This window comes from Acomys russatus, chromosome 17 (genome assembly GCF_903995435.1).
Source record: "Acomys russatus chromosome 17, mAcoRus1.1, whole genome shotgun sequence".
NCBI lineage: Eukaryota > Metazoa > Chordata > Mammalia > Rodentia > Muridae > Acomys > Acomys russatus.
The window spans coordinates 17,384,432-17,397,120 of record NC_067153.1 but is presented as its reverse complement, the minus strand read 5'-3'; the positions used below and the strand labels follow the sequence as shown (position 1 = coordinate 17,397,120).

The window sequence follows — 12,689 nt, the reverse complement described above, 5'->3', positions numbered from 1 at the left end:
CTACAAAGTGAGTCCAGGATGGCCAAAGCTACACAGAGAAACCCTGTCTCAAAAAACCAAAAAAAAAAAAAAAAAAAAAAAAAAAAAAAAAAAAAAAAAAAAAAAAAAAAGAAAAAAGAAAAAAGAAGAAGAAGAATCTGAAGAAATTCTAAAAAAAAAGAAACCTACATTTTTGTATCATTTTTGATTGCCTGATAGGGTTATCTATTACAATATACATTAAGTACAATAAAGGAATTAAAATATATATGTCTCTTCTAGTTTGCAAAAGTGCATGAGAACAGAAGGTATTGCTGCACACCTTTCCATAGTTCAATAACGCTTTGCTTAAACCAGACTACTGAATTTTAAATTTTATTTTATCAATTAATTTTCTAAGGAAAAAAGGTAACATGTAAAATGCTCCCCTTAGCTGGTAAATCATATATTCTTTCATATGGTAGAATTAATGAAAATTTCCTTTATCTTTTGAGTTACATATAGAATGACTGACATCTAGTTAATGTAATATTAAATTTAATAAGAGTATATCATTAAATAAGACAATACCTGTTGTGGGGAAGAAATTCAACACAACAGCATGGTTTTAGCTTCTAGATATATATGTACTATACATGTTATGTAGAAGAATTCTTAACACCTCTCAAAATATAACAGCACTCATCCTTGAGAATTAAGTCTATGTATATATTTTTATTTCTTTGAAAAAAGTAAGAAGTTGGGGTATGGCTCAGTGGTACAGCGTTTGTCTATTTTGTATAGTGCCCTGGTTTTAACTTTGAAAACTTTGAAAAACATAACTTTGAAAAAAATAAAATTGACCAACAGGAGCTTAGAGATTGCTTAGTGGTTAAGGAGGCTTCTTCTTTCAGGGGACCAAATTTGGGCTCCAAGAACCCACATTGGGCAGCTTACAACCACCCACAGCCACTCTAGGGCTCCAACTCTTCCTTCTGCCCATAACCCTCAGAGCACTCATATACACACATGACAAAGAAAAATACATAGGCCTGTAGGCACAAACACAAAAGTTGGAATTAAAAGTAACCTCAGTCTCCATGTGCCAACCTCTGGCCGGACTTTCTAAGTATCTTAGTATGCTTTCCATAAAAGCTCATGGTGTCCAAGTTGTGTAATTTTCATTACAGATGGGGAATTGATGAAGCTCAGAGAAGAGGGATCAAAAAAAAAAAAAAAGTAGAAGGCTTATCTAACCCAGATCTGGAAGAGAGAAGACAGGCAGTATTGTGACCCAGAGTAAGTACAGGCTGGGGACAGTGTGGGATGGCTGCCCACACAGAGCCAGACCTGCCAGAGAGTCTGCAGAAGCAAGGGGATCAGATACCTCCACAGCCAGAGGCTGCCAGCCAGCCAAACCAGAAGCTGTCCCCAAGTGCCCTCAACTAAGGAAGGAGCTAGAGGCCAAGGTGGCAGGAAGCTTAAGAAGTAGAATGTCCCTCAGAGAGTGAGTCCAAGCCTTCATTTTACAGAACAGGAAAACGAGGCCTGCAGAGGAAAGGACACACAGGGACATGCAGTAAAGGAGTGCGAGAGTGAGAAATCTTGCACACTTTGAGGGGCACAAGGACACCACATTGGACAAGGTGCACAGGTCATTGCTCACCACCAGGTCATTATTGCTCACATAGCACCGCTTACAGGTATATCAAGACTCCAATCTCTTGAGCTTGAGGCTAGTAGAAGACAGACGTGGCCTTGCCCTGCCATCCTTATGGCTTATAAACTCAAAGGCTGTGCTTCAGCCATTCCAAATCTCAGTCTCCTTCCTCAGTTTCTCACCCACTTAATCAGTATCTGTTCATCCATCTAGCCATTTGTGCAAATACCCTTCCGTCCTCATATCTCTCCATCCATCCACACATCTACCCATCTGTCCCACAGCCAGCCAGCCAGCCAACCAGCCAACCAGCCATCTTTTTAACTTATTTTCTCTTTTTGTCTTTGAAAATGTTTATTACATTTATTCTCTTGGTTTTGGAGTGAGTCGTGTGCACTATTGTGCTCATGTGGAGATCAGAAGACAACATGTGGGGGTCATCTCACTCATTCTACCATGTGGGTCCTTGGAATCAAACCCTGGTTTTCAGGCTTGGCAGCAAGCTCCCTTACACACTGAGCCAGCCATGTCACTAATGCTTCTTTTCTCTTTGCTTTCTCTTTTCTCCTTCCCAGTCCCTTTGGACTTTTTAATTCAATACGTAATCAGATGTAGGCCAGACACTTAGCTCAGAGAACACAAAGAAGAAAGTCCCCAAGTAGCATACAATCTTTGGGGGAGAATTGATTGCATGTGCAGATAACTTCGGTCCACAAAGCACATGTGTGCTTTTCACATTCTACTGGGAAGGGCCAGAGGATCTGTGGTGGGAAAGGTGAGCTCTCTAGCTGGGGCCAAACGTGGGGTCTATGCTCAGCAAATCCTGGATGTGGGCAGGCTTAGTCATTCTGAGGATGGTAGTGTGGGGTGTGGACACAATCCCCGGATACAGATCTGCCTTGAATGTCAATGTCAAATCTATGACCTCGGTCACTTCTACATCATAGCACTCCATTCGGACATGCACTGCTGCTGCAGCCCAGATGAGCACACCACTTGGCCGCTGGAGCAGCCCTCACCTCCACTTACCACTTTGCTTGGGAAGACGGAGATTTTTCCCACAGATACTGGACCCTGATTCCTCAACAACCCTCTAGATTTCTCCGACTTCCCCGGACACTCATGAGTCTACACCCAAGGAACAGGGATATGGCAAAGCCCTCTCCCCAACTTCTGTTCATTATCCCCAGCCCTGCCATCCTCCTCTATCTCCTCACTTTATCGTGTGTGTGCCTTCATCTCTTTCACTGCCACCGCTCAAAACTCCACAGTACCCCAGTCACCTGGAGGATGGACCCACTGCCATCCTGACAGCTTCTCTTTCTGTGTGGGCCTCCTCATCACTGCCCCTCACATGTTTCTGAGCTCCAGCCTCCTCACCAACTATACTCCCTGTTGTCAATGCTCTCCCAACCATGTCCCTTCCCCCACAGCATCTATACGGAACATTCCAGAACGTCTGACTATACACCTTTTTTGCTGACCCCTTTCCAGCGTTATCTCAGAAGGTCAGCCCAGGCTTTCACAGGGTAACAAGTGTTTAGGAGAACCTGGTATTCCAGAGTATTTCATCAGGATGAAGTCTTTGAAATCCCACAAACATACCATGCCATATCTGCCTGAGCCACTAATCTTCCTTCCACACAGAAAGATATGCTCTCCCCTACTATCTAAGTAAATCCTATTCATAAGCTCCCATCCACCTCTGACCTCAACCAGCTCTACTCAGGCTGAATGAAATCCCTGCCCCCATATGCCCATAATTCTTTGGGCTTGAATCAACTACAACCATAGTGGACATAGTTGATCTTGGCTTTTTGTCTATAGGCTAACGTCCTTAGAGGTCAAGCCTACAGCTAATAGGCCACAGAGATCCAAACTTCTTCCTGTGTCTGGCATGCAATAGGTACTTAATTGACAAGGGTAGAATCTCTATAACACTTGGAGAGCTAGAGAGCAGATAAAAAGCAGGTGCTGGAAATTTCTCTGCCCCTGGGTAGCCAGGGAATATGAGACTCATGGCTTAAAATGTCTCTGCATCTCACTTACCATGTGTTAAAAATGGAGCTGGTGTGAAAAAAGTGTTTTGTTCTGTCATGAAGATTAATAAATTAACGTGTGCAAGGGGTCTTAAATGGCACCTAGTACGTACAGCAAGCTCAGAAAATCTTTGTTTCTATTGTAACAGGACAATTGTATTCTTCCTCCTTCTCCTAAAGTCGGAATCTTTTCATATCCCTTTACCTAGAGATCAAACTCTTATTTGTCCTCTATGGTCTACCTAGGTTTTTGTTCCTTTGCTTGCTTGCTTTCTCATTGACACAGGGGATCTCTGGTTTCTGTGGTGGCTTGTCCCCTTGCTTGCCTTTGGAGCCTTTCTATATCAGCTCAGGCCTGGATCCTGCCTGAGCCCACAGGCACCCATGGAATAAATATGACTCATTTTACCCATGTGCCAGTAAGGGGCAAGTAGGGGTGAGCATCTCAGTCACTGAGTAAAGAGAGAAGGATAGGAAAAGGTCACATTGTTTTGGCATGGTGACATCATTGCCTCTCCCTGTGCCCTGCCTGGCTGGGAAGTACTCCCAAGTGATGTAGTACCCACAGATGTAACTCCAGAGAGTGTCACTCCACAGAAGGGTGAGAAGGAATCCCATACTGGTCTTGTCCAAGATTCCCAGACAATCTTGACAGGAAGACTCTGCACTGCGGGGAAGGATTGTCTGGCTCTCACAGCCTCTGGAGTATGTGAAACCCAATGCTCCTGCCAGATAAGAAAAAAAAATTCATATCTGCATCCATCTGGGCACATCGGTGCCAAGGGGAAGATCACTTGTCACAGACCTGCTCTTTGTCCATGCCACATGTTCCCTGTGCTCTGTGAGAGACCCAATAGATGCCTGACCTCCCCCAACCCCAACATGTACTCTTCCAGACTGAGTCACACCATATCTGGCTCTGCCTGTCCCTCCACGCATCTACTTCCTGTGCTTGGGGAAATGTGAGCTGATGATAGATTTAAGGAGTCAGCCTGGTTTTTAAGGGTCTGAAGGTAAGAATGAGCTACAGCTGGGTGTGTTGCAGCCGAGGACTGAGGCTTTCCTCATAGGACCAGGTAACGGCAGGCCCTCAGCAAGTACCATTTGCCATGGGCACCAACAGTGCATCAGGAACAAGGTATTGGTGATGCCAGTGGGCATTTTGGAATAATTAAAGGTATGAGTGAGCTAAAGGTGCCTTCTCTACTTCTCTGAAAAGAAGAATGACAGGAGTGGGGAATGGGGGTGGTATTGGGGAAAGAGGAGAGCAGAGGCTAGGATCAGGCTGTAAAATGATTAAATAAATTCAGGGGGAAAAGGTGGGGGCCTCAAATCCATCTCTGTGGGTAACCAGATTTCTGATATGGGCTGAACAGTGTCCTCGTTAGATACACATGATGAAAGTCTTATCCACATGACTTAGGTTTCTATTACTGTCATAAAACACCATTGCCACAAGCCACTTGGAGAGGAAAGGGTTTATTTCACCTTAAAGCGAACAGTCTTTACTGAAATAAAATGGAGGAAGAAACTCAAGCAGAGCCATGGAGGAGTGCTGCTTACTGGCTTGCTCCTCATGGCTTGCTCAACCTGCTTTCTTATACGACCCAGGACTATTTGTCCAGGAATGGCACTGCCTACAATGAATGGGCTGGGCCCTTCCACTTCCACCATTAACCAAGAAAGTGTCCCACAGACTTGCCTATAGACCACTGTGATGGAGGAACTTTCTCAACTGCAGTTCATAATTCCAAGGTGACTAACTTTTGTCCAGCTGACATAGAAGGAAAAGAAAAAACTAGTTAGTACACCTCATAATTTCAGGCTATGGCAGGATCTGGGAACAGGCACTTCAAGATTTCAGTAAAATGGTATCATAGGGACTGGCCCTAATGCCAATGTACCTCTTAAGACAAGGCACACCCAGAGGAAAGATCGAAGAAGACACAGGAAGACAATGATTACCAAGGCAAGAAGAGAGCAGGCCCTGCTGACACCTGGATTGTGGGCTCAAGGACCTCAGACTATTAGAGAATAAACTTCTGTCATTTGGACCAATAAAATTCTCAGTGTTTTTCACAGAAGCTCAGAAAAACCAGAACTCCCTCTGTCTACCCTCCCCCAACTTTCCTGGTGCCTACAACAGGACACCCAGTCTCCCCCACAGAAGAAGCTCCTCCCTCTTCTTTCTGTGGCCAATTCCTGATTTGCTCTTTTGTCATTCACAAATGGTAGCAGTGGGTGTCACAGTTGGCTTCAGCACTCACCTGTGGAAGGACACTGCGCTTGTGTTCAGGGTGGGTGATCAGAACTGAAGTTGCTGGCAAACACCCTGAAATTTGCTTTGTCTCTAACGTGACTTTCCTTCTCCTTCCTTGCCTCTTCCTCTCCCCCCACCCCATCCCCTCCCCTCTTTCAGCCTACTATTTCCTCTCATTCCCCCCTTCTCCTTTCTCCTCATTAAAATCTTCCCTTTTCCTTTCTTCCAATTCCTTTGAGGTAAATGTTAGTTCCCTGGAGAGCAGAGGTCTGATGTCACCTGAATTTTCCCATCATCCTTAGTGCGATGACCACCGATGCCAGGCTCCTCTCTGGGTCCATTTTGGTGTCCATCCCCCTTTCTTCACTTCTGTGGGCAGCATCTCCAGTGTGTGTCCTACCAGATGTACCTACCTTGTAAAATGTGTGCCTCGGACTCCCATGCAAGCAGTGGTGGCTGCTGTGTCTTATTCCCAATACCCTTTCTCTCATCACTTCTGAGTGGAGCTCTTGCCCAGTAGCCACTGTTCCTAAAGGGACTCTGTGCTGGCATCACCTCAGGTTTACTTCTCACCCCACCCCCAGGCTGCTTCAGGTCCCATTAGCCATTAGCATGAGTGATACTGCAAGAGAGTCTTCTCACTTGAATATAGACTATCTTCATTTTTCTGAGGTTCAGTGGAAACAAATGCGCTATCTTCCTAGCTCACACAGATGACATCTGAGGCCCTTAACAAAGCCCTGACCACCCGAGACTGGCTCAAGGTCCAAGCCCCACCATGCTTTTCTACTTGAGTCTCCTCTGGACTCAGTGGGTACAGAGGCTGCTTAGAGACATGCTGACTCGGGAGCTCAGCGTGCTGACCTAGGTTTGCAGTTAAGAGTCTGCAGTGAATCTCATGAGCAGGTTCTTAGAGAAGCTCCTTCTAACTGCAGTGCCTCTGAGGCAGTCAGCGCCTGGCCTAAGCCCTCAGTCTGCAATCAGGTGTCCCAGTGAAGGCTCTGTAGAACTGTGGAGTGCCATTGGCATGGCTAAGGCGTTAGATATCTCCTGCCACAAACTGGCTCTTATCCACTTCTGTTTCTCTTTCCATCGTTGTTCCCTGGGACCCCTGGCACCTAGGATGGAGGCAGCATGCCATCCTTTGTGGCAGCTGTGCAGCTGCTACTCACTGTTCCCCAGCCTGGAATGCCCACTTGCTAGCTGCTGCCAAGCCAAACCAGCCAAGAGCCAACATACGGCATGTGCACAGCTCTTCAGCAAGTCTGCAGGACCTCTAAACCACAAGTGTTTCATCCTGTGAGGAGCCCAGAGCCCAGAGCTCAGGAGACCACCACCCAGGGTCTCCATCATACTCAGAGTTCTAGCGCTCTGTGATCAGTGCCTTTCTGGTACTTGCCTCTGTGAGAGACAGAGGAAATTGATGCGCTCATGCACGCGCGCGCGCGCGCACACACACGCAATTACAGAAGCCAAAAGTCTGGTGTCAGGCCTCAAGAGCTGTTTTGCATGCATCTCAGCTTTGGGGACATGTTCTGTGGTAGCTAATATTGCCAGCTCAATAGGATCTAGAAGCACCTAGGAGCAAGCTCAGGGAAGAGGCTCTGAGAGTAGGGGCCAACCCCAGGTGCTCCAGGGCTGGCAACACAAGCTGAGCCTCTGTGACAAGGACAAAGAAGAGGAATTAGCAACTGTTTGCTCAGCCTCTACCAGGAGCTGAGGACCAACTTTCTATCAGGACCCTGGAAGCAAACGCTATCCTTTTCATGGTTAAGTAACACAGGCTATTTTTTGTGTGGGTAGTCTTTGCATGGTTAAGTACCAAGGGCCTTCTTTTTCTCTCTTTCCTTCCCTTGTGAGTACTGGGGAGTCCTAGTGATCCCCCATCTGTGGCTAGACTAGCAAATCAACCTAAAGGAGCCAGCAGCAGAGAGGGGAAATGAGACCAATCACAGGGGAGGCAGAAGGCAGGACATGGTGGCTCCTGTTGGCATCTAGTTAAACCTACATTGCAGGGCTTCTTGTATAGCCTCTCCATTGTCTCTTGGGTCCCAGAAAAGGAGGTGGAGCCTGGGCTCAACAGAGCTTAACCCACCTACTGCCACTCAAGTCACCATCCCAGATCAACAATGCAGCCACCAATGAGTATGCTGCAAAGCCCAGCCTGGGCCTGCATAGACCTGCCCTCTGTCACCTGCACACAGTGTGGGCTCCCAGCATGCCGAACATGTTCATGGGATGAATAAATAATCAACAAACAGGCTGTTTGATGTCAGCCTTGGGGCATCTGGGTACCTGGTCCCGAAACTGGGGGGGTCTGGAATCTTCTGTGCATCTGGCTGTCAGGCCAGCCTTGCTGCTTGGCAGAGGAATGCTGTTGTCTGACCTACTCTGCAAGCCCTTCCCCCATCCCCTCTTTGGAATTTATTTATTATTTACAGCTGCTCTGGGAGCTCTGCCAGGACACCTCCCGCTGGTGCAGGATAACTAGATAACTAGAAGGGAGAACTTTGAAAGAAACAAGGGGCCAGTCAAAAGCAGTCCTTCTATGACCTGCACATGTGTGGCAGGCTGGGATGTGGGGCACAGAAATGCCGGAGTATTATCCGGACAGAAGCCAAGAAGATAGAGACTCTTAGGTAAACAGGCTTGGGGGAGGGGCCTACTGAGCACATGCTCTGTGGTAGGCTTGCCTACAACCCTGACACATGCACACATATGCACACTTACACACACACACACACACACACACACACACACACACACACACACACACACACCATCACTTTCTCCAACCAGGAGCCACAAGAAGAAATCCAGAGCACAGCGGACTCATATGAGTTCTCCAAGGCCACCCAGCTGCAAATGTCTGGAAGCAGGAATTCAAGCCACTTCTTTTCAGGCAGTGCCGTTCCATCCATCTGTCGCACAGGAATGACATCAGCTATGGTGATAGCAGAGATTAAGTCCTGAGTCCCATGTCCTGAGAAACTCCTAAAAGATGAGAGTCTGTCTGGGTCTGCCTGGGGCATTTGAAGGTATATCAGGGCTCTCCACTCAAAGAACAAGACAAAGTAAGATCTGAAAGTCACATATGGTGGACACTGAGGCAGCTATCAGGAGCCATATACTAGGAAGAGGCAGTTAGGACATATAGCAGAAGTAGGGATTGAAGGAAGCTGTAACACCTGCCATTGACCTGAGGCAAAAGCCCACTTATACCCAGGTCTAGGTACCAGACTTTACACTCAGGTAATTGCTCTCTGTTCACACTAAGAAGCATGCCAGACTTCTGTTCCCTGAGACTTGATGTCCTCAAAAATTGAGCTCTTCAGTGAGCATGTTCTTTTAAAGGAACAGCTGCTGAGAAATTGATGAGGTATGATCCAGCTAACCATCCAAGCTGGAGGGCACAGGGCTGTCTGTCCCTAGGGATGAGAAGAAACAGGGCTGGATGGAGCCACATCATTGATATTCTTTGGGTTCAGCTTGGCAGGCTGGAGATGTGTGATCCTGAGGGGCTGAGGCTGGTTCAGGCAGCCTGGGAAATCTGTGCCTGACCCTATGCATGTCAGTAGAGAGGAGACTGCCCAGAGCCTCTGAGTTTGCTCTACCTGGCCACAGCACAGGGAATTATGAGATGGCCCATGGTATGGGACGTGTTCATGCCTGCTGTCAGTCAAATGGCCGTGAATGTCACTAGTCCCCAGTACTTGAGGAAAGTTCTTTAATGTCACCTGCTAGCACACTGGCTTTGCAGCATTCCAGCTATAGAAGCATTTGAGTTAATGAGAAGAAAACCTTAAGCTGCTGAAATGGTTAGCATCATTGTTCCACACACCTGCCCTGCTTTTGCATTTTACAAATATAATTCCCTTCAATTCTCAAATTCCAGCTAATATGGATTGGCTTCAAAGAACAAAATACCCGAATACCCGTGACTAAGGCCCTATCTTATTCTTGGTTCAAAAAAAAAGGTAAACTCCCAGGGACCCAGATCTTTTCATCAGTCTCATCCTTGTTCTTTTTTTTTTTTTTTTTTTTTTTTTTTTCTCTCAACCTTGTTCTTATACCAAAGTGGCTGCTCCAGCGCCAGCCACCACATTTACACCCCAGAGAGAACATGAATAGAGATTTATCTTTTCTTACAAAATGAGATCCCTTTTAGACCTCCTCTTGTGTCTCACTGGCTAGAAATGGCTCAGGGGTCCAATCTGAGTGAATGACCAAATAAATCATCAGAGTCACTTTTGGGGGGTTCATATCTATGGTGATCACAAGTGATTTCTGTAGGTACAGTCACTGCCCCTCCAAACAGGAAAGGGAGAGCTTTGTGCACAAAATGGAGCCTTACCACTCAGTAGGAGGCAGGCAGCAGTGAGCAGGAGTCATGAGGGCCAGACAGGGGAATGGTGTGTGAGAGGGAAAGAGATGCTCCTGGCATGCATTGCCTGGCAGTACCCAGGAGAGGACCCACATTGTCCATAGAGCCAGGCTGAGGACCACTCTGGTCTCTCTAAGATGCAAACACAGGAGAAGCCAGAGTTGAAGCTGAGGCAGGAGGCTAAACAGTACCCATGGGGAGGTGCTGGGGCTATGTGAGATGGCTTTAGGTTTTCAGAAGATTCTCAGCCACCATCCCACCCCAACCCCCACTGTCTCTTTGTCATGCAAACATGAGATTTCCTTGACTAGGGTCTAGAATAGAGCAAAGGCTGGGAGGCCCATCCCACCAGAAATAAGAAATCTTCAAAGAGACACTGAAGACAGGCTAATGGACTGAGGCAGAGGAGCCAGCTGGCAGAGGAACTGCCACCACTGTCCATGGCCTTGCGGACCAGGATCGACCCCGTTGATAGCTCGCACCTCCAGGCATGTCAGTGGTAAATTCTTTTCATTTCTGGGTGGAGTAAGAACCTTTCTTGCTTGCCTCTGAGTCAGAGGTGGGAGAGATGGTGAAGAAAGGCTAGCCCATGGGAAGAGTGCAGTGAGACAAGAGGGATGGCCGCCCCACCCCCACCCCCAGAGCCCTCGAAAAGCCCACACACTGTCTCCAACATCCCCATCTTCACCCTGCATCTGTCTCTTTCCTCCCTCCTGCCCTGAGAGCCCGAATGCTCCTGGAATATGAAGGCTGCTGGATGAGAATTCACCTTCCCATACGGAGTCAGTCCTGGGACTTTCCCTTTAAGAGCTGTCAGAGCAGGGAGGCTGGCCAAGCAGGGCTGGAGGTGGGGACAGAGGGAAGAAAAAGAGAGAGGGAGAGAAGCAGGAAAAGTTTTTTTTAGAGGGAATTGCTGGGCTAGTCTGTTGGCCTGACGTCAGATGTCGCTTTGACAACCCCCCCCCTCGAGGAGGGGGGATTGCTGAGGAAGGCTCTCCGCTGCTCTGATGGGCCAGCCCAGTCCTGGCCCAGCTCCCTGGAGAGGCATCTGCATCCTCTGGGCTGAGCTGTAGCTCCTGTGAAGCTGACTTCCAGGCATGAGGTGGCTCCTGCCTTGGACGCTGGCAGCTGTGGCAGTCTTGGTGGCGGGCAACATCCAGGCCACGGTGAGTCCTGCCTGGAAGGGACCTGATTCCTTCCTGCCTGGTGCTGAGGCCACGGGACTGGGGGTCAAGAGAAGATGGGTTGGAATAGTGTACTGAGAGAAAGAAGGCTGCTCAGATTAGAAGAAGGTGGCAGAGTGGGGCAGAAGGTGCACACCTCAAGAGAGCCAGCCTACTTTTATTCTATTCACAGACAGCAATATTCAACAGAACCAGGATTTGGGGATCTATACCCCAGACTGGCCGTGTGATCTAGGGTGGATCACTCACCCATTCAGAGCAGTATAAAATAAGGGGTTATTGGGAGCCTCCAGAGCCTGTAAGTTTGAAAGCCCCAGGGCTCTGAACATCTGAGCTCCCATGAGGAGAGGTGCTACGAAATCCCAGGAAGGGGTGGGAAGGAACATACCAGCTTTCAGCACATCTCTGCTGAGCAAGCAGGGTTCTGTGCTTTCCAGCTGCATGGTTACCGCCTTGAGCTCCTTGGTTTGCCCAGTGAATATGTTCCTGCCCTGCCATTTCCAGAAGGCATCTGGAAGCTTCTCTCCCACCTGGGTCCTGGAGGGAGGGCCAGCAGTCTGCACTTTCAGAGGGCAGGAAAGCGGACACGTGGCAAAACAGGGATGCCTGTGCGGGTGGCTGGGCAAGAGGGCAAGCTGCTAGGGGCAGTGAGGTGGGGAGGGGGCTAGGCAGAAGGGAGGCAGCTTGGGGCATCAGGGTGAGCCTCTGAGCAGCTACTGAGTCTGAGGTCCCACAGGAGGGCCATGGACCACGGACTAATGTGTATTAGAGATTGAGGAGACTTGAAACCTGAAGCTCAGAACTAGACCTGGCCAGGACTGGGTAAGAGGCACCCTCAGGTGTTACATGCAGAGAGAACAAACCTGTCCAGTTTGTGCCCAAGTCCTCCAGCCCTTGCATCGTGTTTATTGGTAACAGCACGTGACCCTACAAAAAGTAAAAATACTAGCTCTATTCACATAGGATGGCCAGAAGCAGAGGATTTGCCCAGGGTCAGGATGAGTAAGTTAGAGGCCAGGGTACCACTTGGATCTCTGCTGGCACATCCTCACCACTCAGTCCTCCCAACATTTCCTAAGCCCGGAGCCCAGGAAGGAAGGAACTAGCCCTGCTTCTGCCTCAGGACTGGATGTGACTGGTTATGGCTGCAGGTGGCTGCGCCTGGGAGGGCAGGGTGTGGATGGAGAACTGGTGAGAGGACAGA

The 12,689-nt window shown here is 48.2% G+C and overlaps 1 protein-coding gene across 1 annotated transcript in view; it reads left to right on the top strand.

Moving 5' to 3' along the window:
- The first annotated feature begins 11,279 nt into the window (after positions 1 to 11,279).
- Positions 11,280 to 12,689, top strand: part of Ccn4 (cellular communication network factor 4) — a 28,551-nt gene continuing 27,141 nt past the window's right edge. Inside the window, exon 1 of the mRNA XM_051160540.1 lies at positions 11,280 to 11,467. Within this exon, the coding sequence (XP_051016497.1) occupies positions 11,399 to 11,467 (69 nt within the window). The 5' untranslated portion in view covers positions 11,280 to 11,398. The remainder of the gene's footprint in view (positions 11,468 to 12,689) is intronic.